This window comes from Saccopteryx bilineata, chromosome 3 (genome assembly GCF_036850765.1).
Source record: "Saccopteryx bilineata isolate mSacBil1 chromosome 3, mSacBil1_pri_phased_curated, whole genome shotgun sequence".
NCBI classification, from domain to species: domain Eukaryota; kingdom Metazoa; phylum Chordata; class Mammalia; order Chiroptera; family Emballonuridae; genus Saccopteryx; species Saccopteryx bilineata.
In genome coordinates this window covers 16012590-16036904 of record NC_089492.1, presented here as the reverse complement: position 1 = coordinate 16036904, position 24315 = coordinate 16012590, and the positions used below count along the sequence as shown (strand labels likewise).

Genomic DNA, 24315 nt, shown 5'->3' with positions numbered 1-24315 from the left:
AGCGAGGTTAAGAAGATGCCCAACAGCTATGCATCCAGTTGAATATGCAGTGGAGTTGATTAATATGACTTTAACTGTCGTTAGACAAATTCAACTATGCTCACTAATCCAAAAAGAAAGAATGAAGTAAACAAGAAGAACAATTTAAATAGTGTGTAAAATCCTCCCCACCATTCCATTCCTGGGCATATATAGGCCCCGGCGTGAGCATGAGAAGGGAAGGGGAACCCACTGTTTCTTCGGTTGAACTCAGTTCCCCAGTTTCCTGTAGTCTGGAGCATCTGGCTGCACTGAGTGCACGTCTGGCTGCACTGAGTGCACGTCTGGCTGCACTGAGTGCACGTCTGGCTGCACTGAGTGCACGTCTGGCTGCACTGAGTGCACGTCTGGCTGCACTGAGTGTACGTCTGGCTGCACTGAGTGCACGTCTGGCTGTACTGAGTGTACGTCTGGGCGTGCAGTTCTCATGCACGTGTCTCCAAACGCAAGTGAACAGCCCGTGTCAAAACTTGAGAAGGAACTGGCGATGCTGGACTTCTTGAGAAAAGGAAGAGAATTGTACTTGATGGGAGATGTGAGGGGTTTTAAAGGCTGAGTTTTGCTGTACGTGTTGTTCATACTGCTATTAGAACGCAAAAAATGTTCTCTGAAAAGCCGGACTTAAAGGGCTCAGAGCACTCCCTTCTGAGCAGGGACCAGAGTACTCTAACCCTTCTGAGCAGGGGCCGGCTGGTAATCGTTTGGAATTCTCAAACCCTCATCCACTTCTTGATATTTCAGCCTCCTTTTGGGAGAGACTATCGCAGGGGTCCCCAAACTTTTTACACAGGGGGCCAGTTCACTGTCCCTCAGACCGTTGGAGGGCTGGACTATAAAAAAAACTATGAACAAATCCCTATGCACACTACACATATCTTAAAGTAAAAAAACAAAATGGGAACAAATACAATATTTAAAATAAAGAACAAGTAAATTTAAATCAACACACTGACCAGTATTTCAATGAGAACTATGCTCCTCTCACTGACCACCAATGAAAGAGGTGCCCCTTCCGGAAGTGCGGCGGGAGCTGGATAAATGGCCTCAGGGGGCCGCAGTTTAGGGACCCCTGATTTACAGGATAGCATAAGTATCATTGAGTAAATGTTACTTCTGTCCAGGGCTTGTGCATTTTGCATTTTCAGCCTTATCTTGTAACACAGAAACAAACACTACACCAGTTTCTACAGAAATCCTGGTCAGTCTGTTAGCTGGGTGGGTGGGAAGGTTATTTTCTTAGGCAAAGCACTTGTTACCTCCAGGTTAAAACTTGCACAAAGGAAATGCAAAAGTTTATTTTCTCTTGTGAGCTTCAATATTGTAGACCAGGATTATCAGTGTAATAAAACGTATGGTGGCCTACTGAATTTCTAGTAGTAAGCTTGCTATATAACTTAAAGGAGGTTTTCTTTACTTACAAAGTTAGTTGGTGTGTGCCAACTTGAAGAAAAAGGTTCATTGAATAACCTTTTAGCTGTAAAATACTTTGAAGTTAGAGATGTTCTCAAGAGAGAACAAATATTGGCAAGAATGAGGAGACAAGGGAACCCTGGTACATGGTTGGTGGGACTGTAAATTGGTACTGCCACTATGGATGACAGTATATGCAGGTTCCTCAAAAAATTCAAATTAGAACTACCATGTGACCCAGCAGTGCCACTTCTGGGTACACACCCAAAGGGAGTAAAACCAGGACCACCTCAAAGACATCTGTGCCCCCATGTTCATTGCAGCATGACTCACAATAGCCACGCTATGGAAACAACCTAAGTGTCTTTCGAGGGATAAGTGGATTTAAAAAATTGTGATATATATATGTGTATGTGTGTGTGTGTGTGTGTGTGTGTGTGTTAAAAGCTTACAAACTTTTAGTTATAAAATGAGTAAGAATCTAATGTATAGCCTGGTGGCTGCACATTAAGAGATTGTGTTGTACACTTTAAGAGAGTAGCTCTTAAATGTTCAGACACACACACACACAGTCATGGTAATCACGTGAGGCGATATGTTCATTAACTTGATTATATACTGCTCGCAAAAATTAGGGGATATTTCCAAATGAATATGAAGTGATAAGAAAAAGAAGCATTTGATTTTTTTTTTATTAAACAAGAACATCAGAAAAGCAAACGACAAGTCAACGAAAGTTATTCGATTATGCAAGTGAGATGCAAAACCAACTTTCATTTCATTTGTGAAAATGCACTGTACAAAAGGCTGAAAGCACTGGAGCATCTGCACGTTCCCTGATCCCCTAATTTTTGTGAGCAGTAGTAATCTTTCCACATGTATAACTAATTGCCAAGTCACTGCACACGTCTAATATAGATAATGTGATGTGTTCATTGGAGAGTTCCATGCATCTCACTTAGAACAGCATCTAGGACAGTGGGAGGGGCCGTCTGCCTCTGTGGGTGCCACCCACAGGAATGCCCATGCAGAGGCTGAGGGCTGTTGATCTGGAGGAAGAAGGGCATGTTGTCCTGCGTGAACAGGCGTGATGAGAGCTGCAGGAGGTCTCACCAGGTGAGGGTGAAGGAAACAGAGGCCTTCTCAGAAACCTGGTGTGGGTTTTACAGGGGCCGAGTGGGGGTCAGGGGAAAAGTCATCAGAAAGGTATACATAAAAACCACATACTTTGTTTCTGCTCAAAAGTGTTTTGATACTCCAAGGTGTTTTAGTTTTCTTTTTTTAATGTATATTTTAAATGTTTATTTTATTGATTTTTAGAGAGAATGGAAGGGAGAGAAAGAGAGGGGAAGAGAGGAACATAGGGCTGTTCCTGTGTGTGCCCTGACAGGGAATCAAACCAGCAACCTCTGTGCTTTGAGACGACACCCCAACCAACGGGGCTATCTGGCCAGGACATGTGTTTTAGTTTTAGTTGCTTTAAGAAATCTATCTAGTTCCTCCTTTTCAGCATGTTAAAATCTGTGTTCCTTTGACATCTCTGGCCGACTTCATGATAAACGGGACAGGGACGTAGGTTTGGGAAGCACAAAACCCTGCAGGAGAACCCCACTCTGCCACGTGCTAACTGGCCCAAGAGTCGCTAACTCCTGCAGGCCTGTGGGGAGAACAAGGAATCATCTGTGTACCACACGAAGCCCAGAACCATAGCAATACTCCGTAAGGGTTACTCCCATCCCTTGCCCCCTCTCTTGGTTTTCTTATTTTAAAAGCATAATTCCTATCTCATCTGATTAGGATTAAATAATAAAAAATATAAGCACTTAACCCAGTATTTAGTGCATCCTAGTAAGCATTTAGTAACAATGAGCTCCCATATGCCTTCCCAGTCTACCTACCGTTCTCACTTGCTGGCCCCTAAATTTCCACCCAGGGGACATGGATTCTGTCACCATCGAAGGTCAGCATCAAAGTGACAGAGAAGCACAAGTGAAGCGAGAAAAAGATGTACCACCCTCATGGAGAATGTCACATTTTTCTTTTTATGAATGTCCTACTGATACTTATTTTTCTCCAGAGAGACTATAAAAATTGAAGCCAATAATCGCTGGAAAATGCGAGTTGTTAGAAACCTGGCATTTGGTAGGTATAAGGGATGAAGTTGCTGACGGAGTGTAACAAGGTGCGAGAGCCCCGTACCTCGCCAGGCCACCCACGCACAGGGCGCCCTGGATGGGACCACAGCGAGTAGAGGAAGTCCCGATGAGAAAAGAGCCTTTGGGGGGAGGACTACTGGATGACTTCGTTATTTGTCTCATCCCCAAATTCTCATTGATTGAAAGGAAGAAGGAAAAGGAAAGAATTGATCTTTCAACTATCCAAGTGTGAGTTACCTAATATTTATATTAAAGGATAAGTCGATTTACTCTCTGAAGAGCAGCAGACATACTGAATTGTGTGTCCTTTTGAACATGCCAATCCTAGCTAATGAAACGTACCGTACTGTATGTAAACTGTGAGATGAAGCAAATTATCTCTCCTGCCACCTCACGTGCATACTGGTAGCAAAAGGGTGCTTTTCCCAGAGTAAAATCAAGTGAACTACATCAGACAGCCCAGGATGCCTTTGAGTACACATCCTCTGGATGGACTATTTATTATACAGACTTTGGAAATTATTTTATAAACACATATGCAAATACAGGAAACTGCACGGGTGTCTATTGAAAAGCTCTAGATACACAATTCAAGTATGTAAAGGAAAATCTTGGAAACAATGCTATTAAGATGTGGAGAAATTTTATGGATGATTTCATTTCTTCTGATGGTTTTGTTATTCTTAATTTTTTCTCTAAACAACATATAGTACACAATGCAAAGATCAGCTTTAACGGGCTTCAAGACTGAAATGAAACCCGTATCTTCCACTTTGATTTTTAAAATGAAGACTTCCATTGCGTAGAGAAATATCGGCAGTCTGACTCAGGGTGGCATCCGTGGGTTGTTTGCTGTCTGTTTGGTAGTGGCCAATTCAGTGCTGGAATCCTAGAGCTCATCTGTGTCCTTTTTGGCAATTGTTTGTGTCTGGGTTATTCTGAAGTGTCCACGTCTAGCTCCGAAGACCAAACTCCTACTGGCTGTGGCTACGGGGTAACCTTTCTCAGGATGACTCAGTTAACTGGTCCACGTGGAATGAAGCCTGTATCAGTAGCCTCATTAATTAATCCCTTACACGAACCTACTGGCCTCCAGCTAACAAGTCAGGGGAGAGGCTGAGACCTGCCGGGTAGTTGCAGGATCCCCTTGGACTCGGGACTGCTCTGAGGGGCCTCGGAGGAGCTTCCTGCTCTGTTCAAGTCCCTTCTCTCCTCCTTCCAACAGACCTCCCCAAATCAGTCACTAAGTCATTCATTCATTCAGTCCATCAAAGATGTACTAGTCAGCAAGTGATATGTCCCACAAATGTGTGTGATGCGCTGTTAGGGACTGAATTATGTTCCCCTAAAGTTGGTATGTGGGAGCCCCAACGCCCACTGTGACGGTATTTGGAGACAGGGCCCATACAGAGGTAATAAAGGTTAAGTGTGGTGATAAGGGTGCAGCCTTAACCGATAGACTAGTGTCCTCAAATATAAAAAAAAAAAAAAGAGACGCCGGAGAGCTCTCTCCCTCTCAACGCACACAGAGGCAGGACCACGTGAGGACAGATTTCTATAAGCCAAGAAGGAAACCCTCACCAGGAACCAACCCTGATACACCTTGATCTTGGACTTCGACCCTCCAGACCTGCGAGAAAATTCATTTCTGTTGTTCAAGCCACCCAGTTTGTGGCATTTTGTTCTAGCAGCCTGAACAGACTAATAAGAGCACCTACCTACTCTCTGCAGACTCAAGCCTAGGGACAGCGTGAGGAACAGACATGAGCCGGGCCTCGCGGGGATAGAGTTCAAGACCAGAAATACTCCCTCCTAGTCTCCACAGCCTCTTCATTCCAGGTCCAGCCCCAGAGTCAGAACCAGCCTCTGGCGATGACGAACCATATGAGCCAGGGTTGGGTAAAGTGTGGAAAGTCATTCCTCCTTATTGGGACAACCTGGTTATTGTGAAGATCTTCCTCCAGAGGGTGAGCCCGAACCACCAGGAAAAGCAATTGCATCACAAGAATAGAGAGCATTGTATTCTGGGACAAGGACAAAGACAGACCCCACAGCCATCAATCTATTTGTTATTTCATTCCAATCAAAGCCGTCCCTAAACCTTGGCCCATCCGGGAAGCGCCACACCTGGAGCATGTGCTTTGCTACATGAGACCTCAGGTGAGCTCTCAGGTGAGACTGCCCAAGCCAGCAGCTGGCAGGTGTCCTTGGGCACCCACACTGGGACATTTGTGGCTCATGTGTCATGATGGTTCCTGCGTAAGGAGGTGTTGGGGGTAACAAACTTGCTGGTGACAGCACAGCCCTTGTCTGGAGATCAAGACCAAGCATAGCATGGTCTGAAGGTAGGGGCCCTCCTCTGGATTTTCACATCCGTTTACCCCCCTCTTTTAAGATGACCACCTCATCTCCCTCACTAGACTTCAATGTTTTGAGGGGCAAGAACCTTGTCGCATCTCTCATCGATTCCAAGGTGTCTAGTATCCTACCTAACACAAGTTAGGTGTTCAATTCATGCAATTCATATTGGTGTCTAACTATGCGAAGGCAAGTTTTTCAAAACATATCTAAAATGTGAATTCAAGTTTGCAAAAGAATGAACACCCCCCCCCCACACACACACACGTACATACAAGTGACCAATTTTGAAATGCTTTGAAATGCGGGGTCAGTTGAAAGGCCTCCTAATGGACTCTTCACTAGCAGACCACATTTGGAAACACATTACTGTAGCCAGATTCCGGACACTATGTCCCAAGTAAACGTCAGCAGGATATTAAGAGGTTAAAAGCCATCATTTGGACATTTGGAAAGGTAGGGCTCGGGACAGACTCTGTTAGCCTGAGGTCTTCCATTTTTATTTTCCTCCCAAGATTCTTCCCAAAGATCTTTCCTGATCTGCAGTCTCGAGAGGGGGTCTGAAATAGCTATTATTTATCTTCAATTATTTAACATTTAAAGCTATTTGTGTATCCTTAAAAATATGACCATCTGTCTTGTTAATCTGTGGCAGGAACTAAACTATAGCAACTACGAAAATGCTGTCTCCCAAGAGAAGGTAACTTTCCTACCCAGTCAGAAAAAACAACACTGGAAACGACCTGTACCCTGGGACAGGCTTTCAAGCTACAATTCACACCTAGTTTCTAACTTTGATCTGAAACTGCTCGAGAAGCCTCAAGGACATGCTTCGTTCCCTGGATACAAAATTCAGATCCACAGCCCTATAGTTAGAGCCACAGATCTGAAGAAAAGCCACAAACTCCAGCAAGATTTTTACATTTCCTCTTAGCTAGGAGTGGGCATCAGGGAACAAATGAACAGGACCGCACAATGTTAGAAAGTGGAGCCCGATACAGAATAGACTGTCATAGCTGTTATTATCAGTAGTTCAACCGGGCCATGACTTTTTATTTGAGTATTGGCTCCTGTGTGCTGACCACCAAGAACAATTCCAGGCACATGGGAGGCACTCAGTAAATATTTCTTAAATGAATGACTAAAGGAATAGCTAGACTACAAAAGGGGCTTTTTTTTTTTTGATTGATGACTACTATGAGACATTATGACCTTTCTTCGACCCTCAGTCCTTCAACCACAGGAAATAGTAGCTAACACTAAATCCAGAGCAGTTGGGTTTATATCCACTACTAAAGGCTAATTTCCAAATTAATTCAGTTCTGAAAAAAAAAATGATTTTGATTTTGAAAGGTAATTGGGATGACATGTTCTAGCAGATGAGCCTCACATCCATTTTTCTGTTTCTTCTTTCCAGCTTTTACAACTGATTTTATTATTTAGGGAGTCAGAGTTAGCTTTTCTGGTCTGAGAGTGGAGGGTGACCATTTTTATCAAAGAAGTGAAAGCCATTAAGAATTCACATTCTTGGCCAGTGTGGATTCAGTAGACATTTAAAGAATTGTATATAAATAAAATGGATCTTTAACCCAAACAAAATACAAAGAAAGTGTGAACTGTCTTAACACCACTTCAAATGCCCAAAGTGGTAGATTCCATGAGGCTGAGCACAGCTGTGTGATAAGCACACTTTTGGGTCAAATTCTTTGTCCAAGGCTTGGGGGAACTTGGCAGTGGACATGCTCAAGCCAGGCCAAATGTTCCTCTACCAATAACTGTGGTACCAGGCCACATGTTGTTTGTGGATCTTCAGACAAGCCCCTGTGTCTGGCTAGTTTTGATAAAAACAAAAAATTAAAAACCTGTCTCACCAGGTACGCCGATGCGCTAACTTAATTCTGGGTAGGTGTTAGAGAATGTTGCCTAAAATGTTCCACATGAAAACATCACCATTAATATCCTTAATTAAAACAAAAACAATTGCAGCATACAGACTCAGCCAAATTAAGAAAATTACATATTAGGTAACTGGGTTGCTAGGCAATATTACATCCTCATTTTACCTAATTGCTGTAATTTGCATCTCCCAGCAGATGCCACAGTGCAAGCCACAGAAAAGGAAAGGAAAAGCAACTGGTCTGGTGCTCTCTAATACATCAGTGCCCACCCCTAACGGAGCCCAGTCAGTAGTCAGCAGCCTCCAGGCCAGAGTGATGGGGCAGTGATCACTAACACAGACCCAACTGTCAGGTAGGAAGGAGGTTGCTGCTCAAGTACCAACCCCCTCAGCGAAGAACAGTTGAACAGTTGCCTCATTCCTATCATCTAAATGTCTTTCATTTGCAGATGGGGATGAAAGAGTTAGGCAAGGTTTCATCACTGGGAAAGTATTTTTCATTGAGGGATATTGACTATAAGTGAAGCCCATGAATAGTCCAGCTTGTCAGCTACAGGGAAGAAGGAGAGGGGAGTGAGACAGTGTAATGAAGACGTCACGTCATCCCTGGGTCTAAATCATCCCTGCACTTCCCTTCTCCAAGGAAACCAAGGCTCAGAATCTGACAGTTATCCTCACATCATAAGTACAATATCTTGGGGAATTTATGTTAATAGCCTTTTTATTATTTAGCAGTCTTAGAACTGGAGCTTAGTGCCAGAGCTTTTAAATATCGTCTTTGAATTTTCTAGTTATCTTTTACATATTCGTTTATCCCATCTTTGCTTTAATTAGTTCAACATAGGTCACAATGTGTATTACATTCAGATTATAAAAAAGATCTTTAAGATCTTCTCCTTGTAAGATTAAAATTAGTCCTATTTTACTGGGAAAAATAAAGCATGAGTGAATAACCTGAGCAATTAGCTCTTATAGCACTTGGCTTTTATCTCTTACTTTTCTTTTTTTCAATTACCCTACCATCAGCCCCTAGCAAAAATGTCAGCCCTTAACAAGAGCCTTTTAAAAGTTTCTTAAACAGAACGTTCTCGCCCCAGGGAGGAAGCTGTCATTAGGCTGCCTGACTGCAGTGTTGTTACAGTAGCATTCAGAACTAGCTTTGTGGTATGATCGAGGGCTCCCAGTCTCCCCATTTCCATCTTACCCTTTTCACCCACAACAAACAAACCCACAACTCTTCCATCAGTCCAGGCCTTGTGCCTCAATGTCTTTAAGACGCTGTGTCAGTCCCTGAGAAATGCATTATCACATGTGGGATCAAATATGCCCAATTATTGATACTATCATCAGTCATTCATACACTAATTTCTTTTCCCCAGTCTTAACAGTTGCTATTTATCAATCATTTATGATGTCTCAGTCATATACTAAACCAGGGGTCAGGAACCTTTTTGGCTGAGAGAGCCATGAACGCCACATATTTTAAAATGTAATTCCATGAGAGCCATACAACGACCCGTGTATGTTACGCATTATCCAATAAAAATTTGGTGTTGTCCCGGAGGACAGCTGTGATTGGCTCCAGCCACCTGCAACCATAAACATGAGCGGTAGGAAATGAATGGATTATAATACATGAGAGTGTTTTATATTTTTAACGTTATTATTTTTTTATTAAAGATTTGTCTTCAAGCCAGATGCAGCCATCAAAAGAGCCACATCTGGCTCGCGAGTCATAGGTTTCCGACCCCTGATCTAAACCCTTACACCAGGGGTCTCAAACTCGCCGCCGTTTCTAAGTGCTAAAAGTAGCTGCTGCCTCAGGCTAGCCACAGAAATGGTTTTTGTGCGGCCTGCAGACTAATCCACAAAGTTCAAAATATTTTGGATAAAATTAAGTAAGCCCGTGGATTAGTCTGCGGGCTGCACAAAATTGTTCGGCGGGCCGCAAGTCTGAGACCCCTGCCTTACACGTACTGTCTCACGTACTGTCTCAATTTGTCCTATTGATAACTGTATGAAGTGGAAGATACTGTTGCCTCCTTTATGAGGAGGTTTGAAGTCTGAGAAATTGATATTTTGTCCAACATTACACACTACAAGTCTCAGAATTCAACCCCTGATTTGTCGGATGCCAAAGTCCATGGATCTCCCCACTCTACTAATTTCCACCAACTCTGAGGAGCTCCCAAATTGGTAAGGGGGAGCACCGAGCATATGGGGCCACAGGTGTGTAGGCAAACCCCACCCTTCTCAGTTTGACAGAGTATAGATCCTTGAGCGTGTAGAAGTAGATCGTTTTGTGCTACCCTAGGGAGCGCCCATGGAAAATGCCCACATTCCCTAAAAGTGAGGAGGCCTCCCACGCTTAGTGTGAAAACCACAGGCAGATGGTACTATAAATGTTTGACAAATGCAGTTGGCCAAACTTCCCCTGTGGCAAGCATTCCTAACATTTCTGCGGCTGGCCTGAGGCAGCAGCTACTTTTAGCACTTAGAAACAGGTTAGTTCCTTAGGCACCAGTGATTCCATTGCAACAGTGATTTCTAACCTTTTTCATCTCCTGGCACATAGAAGCTAATTACTAAATGCTACAGCACACCAGAAAATATGTTTTTTGCTGATCTGACAAAATAAAATAGGTATAATTTTGATTCATTCACATTGGACAGCTATAGTCATTTTGGCTGTTTTCATTTTTATTTTATTTTTTTTTATTAAGTGAGAAGTGGGGAGGCAGAAAGACAGACTCTCACATGCGTCCCGACCAGGATCCACCCAGCAAGCCCCCTACCCTCTGCTGCTCTGCCTGTCTAGGCCTCTGCTCTGCAACTGAGTTATTTTAGCACCTGAGGTGAGGCCATGGAGCAGTTCTCGGTTCCCAGAGCCAACTTCCTCCAATCAGTTGAGCCATGGCTGCTGGAGAGAAAGAGAGAGATTGAGAGAAGAGAGAGAGGGACGGATGGAGAAGCAGATGGTTGCTTCTCCTGTGTGCCCTGCCCAGGAATTGAATCCAAGATGTCCATATGCTGGACTGATGCACTACCACTGAGCCAACCAGCCAGGACCTGTTTTCACCTTTTTAATTGATGATCTAAATAAGTGTTGTATGTTTTAAAAATTCTTGCAGCACACTGGTTGAAACTTGTTGTGCTACAAGTTTAGTAGAAATGCACAGTGTGTTTGGGTCCCAAGTAATATCAAAGGAGAGATGAGAACACTCATCAGGTCCTCTTTCTCAGCTGTTCCAATTCCTTTCAGTGACATGTCTCTGACCAATGTCGCTCTTCCTACAAGCTCTGTATGTATTCTTGAACCTTTCGCCAGCAAACCAGGTATGCAGAATTTCTGGGATGACCGCCTCTAGAATTCCAAAAATATTGTGACCTGAATCCTTATTCTCTGTAGGTCTATCTCACTTGCCAATTATGATGACAGTGACCAACACACTTACTCCAGATGGGCAAGAGTTTTCTCTGTTTTTTTTTATTTGTTTTTAATGTTCAGCAACATCAAATAAGCTTTGGCTAAGCAAAAAAAATGTTTTCCCAAGGCCTCATAAAAAGCTGAGGGATAAGAATAGCTAAAATTACAACATGTTTGCAAACTTCCTGAGTGCACTGCTATAAACTGCACTGTCGATATAGAGAGGAACCATCAAAGTTTCCCGCTGGGAGAGGTGACAGCCTGTCAATGTCCACGCATGCTGGCCAACACCAAGGTCATGAGAGAACCTCTGGGGTCACTGCTATGGAACACAATGAAATGTCCATCTTCCAGAAAGATATAAATTAGATGTGTCTGGGCCTGAAAAAAATATAATATTCAAATCAACTATGAAGTGTCTGAGGGAGTAACTCTATTTTGGAAGAAACCTGTTTCTTTTTGGCTGGAATCCCAACTCACTCTTCTGTGCAAAGAAAAAGACTGACTCTGACATCTGAACAATGCTTCACATTGAGGTGAAGGCAAGGGGACTGACAGTTGCTCAGTCTAGCTGTGTGCCAGGCATGATGCTACGTAAGGCTGCACTTGCATCATTGCTAGGGATTGAATTCTACCCACCACCACCCTGTCAACTCTATGCTGAAGCCTTAACCCTCAGTGAGATAGAACCAATAACGAGGTCATTATGGTGAAATGAGGTCATAAAGGAGGGATTCTACTCTGATGGAATTAGTATCATATGTAAGAGACGCCAGAGAGATTTCTTTCTCGCCAGATGGGCACAGGGAAGTCATGTGACCTCACACAATGGCCACCATCTTTATAAGGTCAGGTGATAGCTCTCACCAGAAACCCACCTTACCAGCACCAGGTCGTGGGTTTCCAGCCTCCAGAATTGTGAGAAAATCTTATCTGTTGCTTAAACCACCCAATCTATGGCATTTTGTTGTGGCAGCCTGAGCTGACAATGCAGTCACCATATTTTACTTTTCATAATCACTCTGCAGTAGAAGCGAAGATTGAGTTATCACGAGAGCGAAGGAAATATTTTTATATGAGAAATTAAGGCTACTCAAAGAGCCACTAACACTTGAGGGAACAAGGTCATGCTCTTGGGAGGCTGCAGAGTACAGTGGTGGACAGAGAATTAAGAAGCAGACAGAGAATTAGGACCTCGGGTCCTTCATCCTGGCTGCATGACTGCGGGTAAGTCACGTCACCAATTACTTAGTCCCGCGCTGTGTTTGTGAAATGAGAATAAAACCTAAGCCTCATAGAGTTGTGAAGGTTAAATGCGGAAACCCTGAGGACTACATTTCCCAATGCTTGTTAAAAACGTGAGTTCCTGACTCCCCACCCAGCCTGCTGAGCCAGAATCTTCAGGGAAGGGTCCTCAGGATAGGAATCTTTAATCAACAGCCAGATAATTTTCTTAAATTGGACAACTTTTGCAGACTCCAATGGAATCCATGTAAAGTACTTGACGTTGACCTAGTTTCCCCTTACAAAGGTCAGCCACTGGTCTACTACCTCCTGGTCTGTAGTAAGCCCTCATTTCCCATTGTCAGTAGGTTCTAGGAAACTACCTCTAAGTGAAACAATGCACTTCTGAAAACCAATTTTATCATAGACTAATTGACATACAGAAATATGCTGTAAGAACTTAACTCTTATTTAAATCAATTAGCCTTTGGGAAAATTGGTTTAAGTCACAGTTTCTAAGACCCTATCTATCAACTATGTTGAGTGAGGACTTCACTATGTTTGGAAATGGTCCTACCATTTCCAATGTCACGCAGGATGAGTAATTAGTAGACAACATATAATACAATTTTAGAAGACGTGGCTCTCTATCCGTAAGTAAAAATTAAGCTGTACTTTTAAGATGTGTGTACCTGTTTATAAATTATACATCAATAAAAGATTTTAAAAAGAAATTTTAAGAAGACAGAACTCCTCTTCTTTAGAAAAATGCACTCAAAGACAAATAATGTTACTAGGTAGGCCAGGAGTTGGGAATCTTTTTGGCTGAGAGAGCCATGAACGCCACATATTTTAAAATGTAATTCTGTGAGAGCCATACAACAACCCGTGTATGTTACGCATTATCCAATAAAAATTTGATGTTGTCCCAGAGGACAGCTGTGATTGGCTCCAGCCACCCGCAACCATGAACATGAGCGGTAGGAAATGAATGGATTGTAATACAGGAGAATGTTTTATATTTTTAACATTATTATTATTTTTTTATTAAAGATTTGTCTGCAAGCCAGATGTAGCCATCAAAAGAGCCACATCTGGCCCTGGCCGGTTGGCTTAGTGGTAGAGTGTCGGCCTGGCGTGCAGGAGTCCTGGGTTCAATTCCCGGCCAGGGCACACAGGAGAAGCGCCCATCTGCTTCTCCACCCCTCCCCCTCTTCTTCCTCTCTGGCTCTCTCTTCCCCTCCCGCAGCCAAGGCTCCATTGGAGCAAAGTTGGCCCAGGCACTGAGGATGGCTCTGTGGCCTCTGCCTCAGGCACTAGAATGGCTCTGGTCACAACAGAGCAACGCCCCAGATGGGCAGAGCATCACCCCCTGGTGGGCGTGCCGGGTGGACCCCGGTTGTGTGCATGCGAGAGTCTGTCTGATTGCCTCCCTGTTTCTGGCTTGGGGGGGGAGAGCCACATCTGACTCGCGAGCCATAGGTTCCCGACCCTGGAGCTAGGCTATGTGCCCAAACGCTCAAACATAAAGGACAGAGTTTCACATGTGCATAGGGCACAAGGGCAGTAACGGAAGGAGTCCCCTGATGAACTTAAACATGTGGCTAGAGAAGCCGCCAATAGACGTGTTGCGGTAACTTCTATGATGGAAGGATCTAGAGTTTTCCTTTGATTTCTACCACTTCCGGCGGAAATGAGCAGCTTCCTCCCCACCTGCCACCTTAGAGAGCTAGCCTCACCTGTGAGGATAGAATGGCTTCAGTCTTCAGCTGGGGTGAACCCTGCTCCAGGGGTCTCACTCACAAGCCCCGCCTAAAGCTACAAAAGGGTACCTCTCCCCAGCTTGATGACTTGGGAACGGGAAAGTGCCTTTCCTTGTGGTTTGTTTGCTTTCCACGGGTCTTTCTGTAGGCTCATCCTCGGAGTCATGGAAGGAAGCGGACCAGGACCAATGTGTGTGCAAACCGGGGCGGCTGATGCGTAAGTACAGCCAAATTTCTACTATGTCCATTTCCCCAGCTAGCGCCCCCCCCCCCCCCGCCCTGGCTTCTGGAGACAAGGGCATTCACCGAACACATCTGGCAGAGGCGCGCTCGGAAGGAGGGAGGTGGCGGATCCGCCTGGGGCCGAGCATCACCCTGGTGGGAAAAAAACTGAGCTGGAAACTCCAGCTCCTTCTTTTCCAGGCTGCTGCTCGAAAGCAGGCAGAAACTCACCCATTGGCTTGAGGGCATGAGGCAGGAAAGAAGAGCCCGTGAAGTCCTGGCATCCTAGCAGCTCGGACAGACTGCCTCACAGGCTGCCGCTGGAGGTCAGGGTCACGGTGATGGGCCTGATTGTATCATCGCTCCTCAGGCTGATAGGCGCATCTAATAGCACATTTTTCTTTTGCAGTTCAGGGGTCAGGCTGGGTCATCTGGGTCAGGGCAGTAAGTTGGGAGGTGCAGTGTCACCGTTGTATCTGCTTTATGTTTAGATGGTGACACCGACATTTTATGTTGCACATTTTTTTTCTAAATGAGCACAGTTTGCACTGATGGGGTTTCTAATCTTCTATTTCCTTATTTGATACAGGTTTATGGTTCTAGGCTATTCACGTGCCTTGTCCTCAGTCCAGACCTGGCATCCCCGTGACATGTTAGCCTGGAACACATACCTTTGGCGCTCCTGACCCAAACCTCCTCTGTGGCATTTCCTGTGTTTGTGCTCCCAGGCCCCTTTCTGGATACTTTGGTTTCAGAGGTTCTCCTCCACGACTTCCTCCAGGCTTCCCTGAGCTGCTGGAGCCCTGTTCATGCAGACAGCCCGGAGAGCGTCCGAGATGACATCCCGCCAGGCCATCTGAGCTTCGGACCGGCAGCTGGGGGGGCACCCTAGTCCAGTCTCGTCACTTGCCTGAATCATCACAATTTCTCAGGTAATCATTTATGTATGCTCTAAGGCAGTGCTGTCCCATAGAACTTTCTGCGATGGGGATGTTCCTATCTGTGCTGTCCAAAATGGTAGGCACCAGCCACAACTGCTGAGTACTTGAAATGTGGCTGCTGTGATGGACGAACTGAAGTTTTTACATCCTGAGTGAGTGAGCACATGCGTGCATGAGTAAAAAAGTGGCCTCCATTAGAACACCCAGAAACTGTAATATCCCAGGGTGAGTTTTACCTTCAAGCTGCCTGACACCTAGAAACTCTACCTTGTTCAAACTTCGGTTCCTAAAAAATCATTCCAAAAGGCATGAGTCCAACTTCTCTCCTTAGTAACTGGACCACAGTGACTTCAGTCTGATCTTTCTTTGGTGTTAGTTGTGAGAAAGTTTCTCTCTTTTTTTTTTAAGTGAAAAGAGTGGGGATAGTGAGACCAACTCCCTCATGCGCCCTGACCAGGATCCACCCAGCAAGACCGTCTGGGACTGATGGTCAAATCAACTGACTATTTTTAGCACCTGAGGCCAATGTGCGGACTGATTAAGCCATTGGTTTTGGGAGACAAAGAGGGAGAGAAGGGGGAGAGAGAGGGAGAGAGAAGCAGATGGTCACTTCTCCTATGTGCCCTGACCGGGAATCAAACCTGGGACATTTGCACACTAGGCTGACACTCTATCCACTGAGCAACTGGCTGGGGCCCTGAGAAAATCTCAGAATCTGAACGTTAGATGGGGACTGTGAATGTGAACCACAGGCAATGATGGAGACAGGGCTGCATTTGAAAGAACCCCAAGATAGAGCCTGAATCTTCATATGGGCATGGTAGGGTGTTTGGGTTCTGATGTCTGAGGGTTTGTTGTAAATATTTTATAGCTATCCTTCCAAAGATTCTGAGGCTTAGGAAACTCAAAAATTAAATTACTATTTTATGTTATTTTATTAATTTCTAAGTAATCTAGGCCTGGTTCCTAGCCCTGAAGGCTTCCTTTGTTCACCTCTGGGGCCAGTCCTGGCTACCTTCAGGTCACCTGTGCTGGTCTCCATAATCAATCATGATTGAAAGTGAGAGGAATTCTAAGGCATTTCAGCTCAATTTTACCTCTCTCTCTGCTGCTGGGCCTCATTCTCTTCCCTGCATCTGAACGTCAACTCTCACCTATTTGGTACCTCCGTCCCTCCAAAACAGAAACCCATCTTGTTTCTGTCTTTTGCCCCAAAACCTCAGTCCACCTCTACTCTGTCGGTAGGACCAAATTCCTTCCAGAGTTTGTCCACCTTGTTCAATAATTCATTCAACAGACATTGAAGGGTTCAACGTTGCCAGGCACTGTGCAGGGAGGCCATAGAGACAGTGTTAGCATCTAGCTTCTAGGTAAAGAGACGGGTGTTGGAGGAGTGCCCACTCTGCCCGTTGTCATAGAGCACACACAGAAACAGCCGGCAGCAGAAGCCAGGTCTGGGAATTGTCGGCTACTTGCAGGCAGGACTCGGGTTTAATCACTTTGTGCCCAGGATACAGGCCTTCAAAGAAGGGGGTGAGCATACGGTGCATTAAGATAATATGTCACAGAAGTAATCGATGTGCATTGATGGTCCTGAGGGACAGACACACCCTGGCAGCCCCACCTCCCTAGCAAGCATCACACACCCGAGGAAGAACTTGTTATGGGGTCTTATGCTAAGCAAGCTTTAAAAAAACACAGTGGGACGTTTACACGTGACATCCTCTGTGCGACCAGGTGAAGACACCTGCTTGACAAGTCTTTCTGCGTGAGCTTCAAGATCGTGAATACATGCGCACAGTTCATCTCAAAGGGGGTGGGATGGAGAGCCGGGACGGTGACCAGGCAGGGACCATCTCACAGATGTCACTGTTCCTTCACGATGGGTGAGCAGTTTGTCCCTTGTCTCTGTTGCCCCATGTTGGGCCACTGCCAATCATTCATCTTCAGGCTTCCCCAAACTACGGCCCGCGGGCCACATGCGGCCCCCTGAGGCCATTTATCCGACCCCCCACCACACTTCCAGAAGGGGCACTTTTTTCATTGGTGGTCAGTGAGAGGAGCACTGTATGTGGCGGCCCTCCAATGGTCTGAGGGACAGTGAACTGGTCCCCTGTGTAAAAAGTTTGGGGACCCCTAAATGGGTGGCTCTACTCTGGGGTAGCCCCCAGCTCCTGCTGCAACAGTAAGCCGTAATATAAGGTACTGAAATGATTGCAACTGATTCAAACCATTCCGAACTGCAAATGCGTCACCCCCAACCACAGACCCGTGGCTACCTGGTGGCGAGAAGAGGGTACACGTGTGCTGGGCTGAGCCAGGCTTCCTTCCGCCGAGGCACGCTGTCGTAGATCAGAAGGTCCTTCTCGGTCAGTACCACCAGGGCTGGCCTCCACTGCTTCTCGCTCTCCCCGGGCACCTGGAACAGAAAGCACAGGACTGGCAAACGACAGCCTGAGAACACACTGACCAGAGAGGAGAAGCTGGCGTCCCCTCGTCAGAACGCCCAGCAACAGGAGCAGCTTTGGTTCAGGTGGTGAAATGAACAACGAGAAGAAATTATTCACGGTCTCGTGATTCAAGGCCCTGGGATGTGGTGTTGGTGCGGAGAAGGGGCAGCCCAGCGGCCAGACAGCTGTCGCTGCTGCCCGTCTGCCAGTCGGCACTGGAAACTGTATTTCATTGCGGGACGCAGGTGTTTGGGACCCGACGCACTCCCAGCTGGTTCTCTGGCAGAGTGCACTGTTCTTCTTAGGCAACGGTAAGCCTTGAGAGCTTGGGAATAAATATCCAAAGGCTCTGAAATGTATCACGGAGGTGAAGGTCTGTCTGGATGAGTAGGAGATATCACAGAGTTCCCCCCTCCCCCGCCTTTCACTCTTAATTTTTGTGATTCAGGCACTGGCTTGAAATTCTCTTGTTCTAGAATGCTTAGTTCTATTCATCACAGATAATTCTGTAACTCGAGGGCTGACCAGGCAGGGAGGGATATGAGAGGACTCAGACATCAGTGGGATGACTGAACCAGATGACCCTTAAAGTGCCTTCCAATCTTGGGTGTCTGTGCACCTCAGCGCTTCTCTCTGCTCAGTGTCAATCCTGCAAACTCCTTAAATGTTCTTCTTCCTGTGAAAATGCCGTGCTTCCAATTTGAACTCTGGGATAAATTCTGACACTTAGTCTGGGAAAACGCAATGCTCGAGCCTTACCACTCAAAGCATGGAGCACATTTTAGGAGTATCAGCATGACCTGGGGGGCTGGGGAGAAATGCAGAATCCCAGGCCCCGCCCAGACCCATTGACGCAGAATTTGCATTTTGACAAGATCTTCAGCCGATTTGTAAACTAAAAGAGTAAGAAGCACTGCTCTTCATCTGAGGTTAAGATCATCTTTAACTCTGGCAACTGATTCAGTGAAAATTCAGACCTCTCATACAGAAACCATTCTCCAAAATCTTTTCAGAATTAAACTAGACAGTAAGCTAAACAAACAACGAAGCTAACTCCTTTCCCTTATTATTGTTACGTTTTCTTAAGTGCTACAGTGAAATCAGTACTGAGGGGGAAGCACGTGCGTGTGGCTTTAGGAATGGGTCATCCAAGTAGAAACGTGCAGGATGGCAGAAGGGCTGAGCTTTGTAGGTTACGCAGTTTTATAGCTGCCCAGGTCTCCGTCCCTGCTCCATTATTACTGCCTGGGTGACTCTGGGCACCCTGCTCCATTATTACTGCCTGGGTGACTCTGGGCACGCTGTTATCCTCTCTGTTTCTGTCTCCTCACTGATAAGGATAACATCACAAACAACAGTGGTTAAGAGTGCTGACTCCGGAGCTAGAATACCTGGACATAAATCATAGCTCCATAACCTACCAGCTGTAGGATCTGGGGCAAGTCAGCAAATCTCGGTCTCTCAGTTTCTGGGTCTATGAAATGGGGAAATAATAGCACTTATACCAGAGAGTTATTGTGAGGATTGAGTTAAAATGTCTAAAATGCTTAGCACAGTGCAGAACAAGCACCATTTGCAGCCAGTGAAGTAGCACGTGACCTTATAATGCTACACTGGAGATGAAATGAGACCGTGTGTTTAATGGGCTTAACATGGTCCCTGGCAGCTGGTAAGGTCCTCAGTGACACTTAGGGTGGGAAAACTGGCAGACTCACCAATTTCTGCACTTGTCAAAAAGTTATTCTTCAGAAATGGCAACAATATGACAGAGTAACAATTTCTCTTGGGAAAAGTTATAAGGCAAGACCAGAATATCTTTGTTGCTGAAAATCCTCAAGTCATCGTCCTTAGATTCTTTCCAAAGTTCTCCCCAAAAGAATTTAACGTACAGTGATCACCTTTATTATTTAATTCCCCTCCTTCAATAATTCCAAATTCAATCTCCCTTTTAAAAGAAAGAAATCCCCTGTGAGGCTATTTATACTAGAGTGTGAATGGCTGCCTGGTTTCTTTTTCCCTTGATGCATTGTATGAATATTTTAGCCTATTTTGTATCCCAACAAAACAACTTCAAGATCAATATGACTTGTTTGAGGAGGCAATGTACCAGACTCTGCAAGGTGAATAAGTTATGGTCTCAAGGCACGAAGTGTTCGGGGGCTTTGGAGTAAATTATTTTCCAGCCTCTCCATTAAACCTAGTAAATTACTTTTTCCAGCTCATTAAATAAGACTGAGGAAGCTACAAATGATCTTCCCAAAGTACCTATCTTACATACCTAGTCAGATCTGATCCATTAACTTTGACCGGAACCAGTCATTTCCATGTGAACACAACCAAGCATCATTCTTCAAAAACAATTTTGTTTGCAAAAAAACCCCTCAACAGTAAACACTAATAGTACCATGCAGACCTGTGTGCTCCCCTTCTGCAAACTCACGCTTCCCAACATACTTATTTTCTGCCTTCTACTTGAGCACAGCGGAGCAGGAAGAGCTCAGAGTTTTTGAAGCCAAACAGCAATGTCTTCAAAAGAAGTGTCTTTGCCATTTCTCTGCGGAGGGACCTGAATAGAGTACGGTTTTGTGTACCACGTAACGACGTTTTGGTCAACAATGGACCACATATACAGTGGTGGTCCCATGAGATTATATTGGAACTTAAAATTTCCTGTTGCCTAGTGACATCATAGCCATTGAGACATCTTAGCTCAACAAATTACAAATGCATACAGTATTCAGTACAGTAGCATGTGTCTTGATTTGTGTCCTGGAGTAACAGGCTATCCTATCCAACGTAGGTGTGTAGTAGGCTATACCATCTAGGTTTGTGTGCACGCACTCTGTGATGTTCCGCAATGATGATATTGCCAAATGAGTCCTTTTCCAGAATGTATCCTCACCAAGTGATGCATGACTACTCAACTGCTATGAGCACTTGTTCACTGATGTGTTGTGAACAAGTGTTGTATGCCAGTAATGACCTCCCATGCATATTTTTGGAGTATTAAATAAGACAGTGTGTATAAAACACTTCTATGGCAGACACTGGAAAAGTTCCACTACTCCCATCACACACCTGATGAATTCTCTTCCTTACAGCTCCCCTGCTCAGAAAGCAAGGTCTAGATGTAAGAGAAGCAGAGCGAAAAATGTTCCCCAAGGAAGAAGGTCAATCACATCTTTTGTGCTGGAGATGATGGTTATCTGGACAACCTTTTTTTTTTAAATTTCTTAAAAAAATGTTTTTAAATTGAGAGGTGAGAAGGCAGAGACAGACTCCTGCATGCACCCCAACTGGGATCTACCTGGCAAACCCCCTACCAGGCGATACTTTGCTCGTCTGGGACCATTGCTCTGTAGCTCAGCAACTGAGCTATTTTAGCACCTGAGACGAGGCCATGGTGCCATCCTCAGTGCCCAGGGCCAACTTGCTTGAAAGAGCCATGGCTGTGGAAGGGGGAGAAGTGGATTGTTGCTTCTCCTGTGTGTGCCCAATGGAATCTGGGACATCCACACACCAGGCTGATGCTCTACCTCTGAGTCAATTGGCCGGCACCTGGACAACTTTTTATTTGACATCTTTTCACCTCAGGTTTCTCGGTCTTTAGAACAAAGGACAAGATACTAGAGTAATAAAAATGAGCACTTACAAACTTCCAAAAAATGCTTTATAAACATTAGATCATTAATCCCTCCACCGACTCTCAGAAAGGAAGAAAAAGATGACCTTCACTTTGTCAAAAGAAGAGGAGGCACACAAGCCATGTACATATAATAAACCCCCAGATTCCAGGATCATAATTGGAATGCTCATCAGTGTTGCCCTGCAAGTTTGTGCGGTGAGACTTCAGGTTATAGAACAATTGTCCCAGATGTTGGCAGGGCCTGCTCCCTCTGAAGGCTCTAGGGAAGAATCCTTTCCTGCCTGTTCCTCACTTCCAGTAGCTACCAGGGTTCCTTGGTGCTTTGTGGCTTGAAGCTGCATCCCTCCAACTCTGCCTCCATTGTCTCATGGACTTCTTTCTGTGTGTCTTCATCTAGCTTATATGGACAGACAGCTGTCATTGGTTTTAGAGCCCACTTTATTCCAATATGAAATCAATTCATTATATCTACAAAGACCCCACTTTCACATCAAAATGCAATTTTTTTTTTTTTTTACTGAGACAGTGCGAGAGTCAGAGAGAGGAATAGGTAGGGACAGACAGACAGGAACGCAGAGAAATGAGAAGCATCAATCATCAGTTTTTCATGACTTAGTTGTTCATTGACTGCTTTCTCATATGTGCCTTGACCATGGGCCTTCAGCAGACCAAGTAACCCTTTGCTCAAGCCAGCGACCTTAGGTCCAAGCTGGTGAGCTTTGCTCAAACCAGATGAGCCTGTGCTCAAACTGGTGACCTTGGGGATTTGAACCTGGGTCCTCCGCGTCCCAGTCCAATGCTCTATCCACTACGCCACTGCATGGTCAGGCCACATCAAGACACATTCTGAGATCCTGAGTGGACATGAATTTTGGGTGAGCATGGGTGTGTGTGTGTGGGGGGGGGTAAAGACAAGAAATCAATCTTAAGAAAACAAAACCCATGACATTTTTAGTCTTCTTTTTCCCTTTGAACACTTGCAGACACGGAGTAGATCTTTGGCAGTTATTTACTAAGCATACAGAAGGTCACATGCTAATGTACTCTAATGGAGGCCTTTGATGGCTCTATTAAAAGTGATACCTTGGTCCCTGGGACTTCATAATAAACTCACCTTAGGGCAGATCACACATATCCAAGGATCTAAGGGTACAGCCAGGGCTTTAAATCTCTCCCCATACAGCCTCATGGAGAAAGGAGGCAGGAAGCACATGAAGGTGGGTCCCTGTCACTCACAGAGACTTTCAACCACACGAGCCCAGCCTTTCAACTGTGTTTGCCTCATTTGCTTACTTCTAATGAGACAGCTCTTTGAAATGACAGTATTTTAAGATACTCATTCCAAAGCCTTTTCTTCCTTTAAAAATATTGCTAGATTCAACTTGGATTGCTCTGTTTTACTGCTAGTTCAATCCAAACACAGTCAACTAATCAGCTGGAAGGAGCAGACCCATTGACCCAAGCCTGTGCCTTGTTGAGTTGGGGATGATTTTCCAGATAACACTCTTCTTTGCCTTTGGAGAGGCAGAGTGGCAGCCATGCTGGGGAAGCCCACTCCCTATCGTGGGGGAGAGGAGCACCACCCCACGCCCCTCTTTCGGCCTTTCTGTCCATGTCAATCTATGAACTTCTCCATCACAGAAAGATGTGCATTACTGTAATTGTTCAGATCTAGGAACTGCCACCGGACCTCTTAATAGAAACCACTGTCATGTCTGTCAAAGGTGGGTGTCTGTGGTCACTACCCAAATCCTTGTATCTGCATGGTGAATAATCGTGCCTACTTCTTGCCCTTCCTACATTAGTTTTGAAACCTTATTGTCTCCTTTCCTACAGAGATGCCCTGACTTTCCCGTGACCACTAAACTATTTCCACCTCCTTCATCCAACTTCCTGAATGTATATGCCTATACAGGCAGAATGGTCACTTCGGTTCACACGGCTGACTCATTTCTATACCCAAGCATCTTAGCTGCAAGGGAGGCCAGAGCAGGCAAGACACATCACGTCAGTCATGTTCTATAGAATCTGCCATTGACTTGAATTTGGCATCAGGGCTTAGGTGTTTTTTCTTGTTTCCCATTAGTACATCATTCCCTCTCGCTCTGGGTTGGAGACCCCGGAATGGGTAAGAGGTGAGTAGTAACATTATCCCAACCATCCCAGCACTCAGCATTCTGGGAGAAATCTTAGCCATGAACTTGGGACCCAAACTGGATTCTCCTGTATGACCCCTCTCCCCATTGAAATGCCCATTTTGAATAATCGTGCCTACTTCTTGCCCTTCCTACATTAGTTTTGAAACCTTATTGTCTCCTTTCCTACAGAGAAGCCCTGACTTTCCCATGACCACTAAACTATTTCCACCTCCTTCATCCAACCTCCTGAACCTTGACCATCCCACCCTTTCTCATCCGTGAGCCTTGACTCCTAAAAGGCTCTCTCACCCACCCTTCCAGAGGCAACAATTTACTCATCACCCCTTCAATGCCTTGGCTCAACTGGGAACATCCTGGCTTAACGTGACCACTTCCTCTGGATCACTTCATAACACCAGCTGTTTGAAATGGAGAACTGCCGTTTGTATGAAAATGAATTCAGTGCTTTGTAGGGGTTTATTCTTGTAAACATTTCCCTTTCATCTTGTTTACTTGTTCGCTCAGCTCCACCTTTTCTGACCAAAGTCCAAAAGTAAATTTCAATGCTGTGCCCTGCCTGAATTATATAATACCATAGCCGAGTAAGGTCAGAGTAGTGTGGGGTTTGCTCTATCTTTGGGTTT

The 24315-nt window shown here is 45.0% G+C and overlaps 1 protein-coding gene across 2 annotated transcripts in view; it reads right to left on the bottom strand.

Annotated features, from left to right (window-relative positions):
• SNTB1 (syntrophin beta 1) overlaps positions 1 to 24315 on the bottom strand; it is a 232902-nt gene that overhangs the window by 9548 nt on the left and 199039 nt on the right. For both annotated transcript variants that reach the window (XM_066265744.1, XM_066265743.1), the window contains exon 5: positions 17717 to 17856. In XM_066265744.1, coding sequence (XP_066121841.1) covers positions 17717 to 17856 — 140 coding nt within the window. The remainder of the gene's footprint in view (positions 1 to 17716; positions 17857 to 24315) is intronic.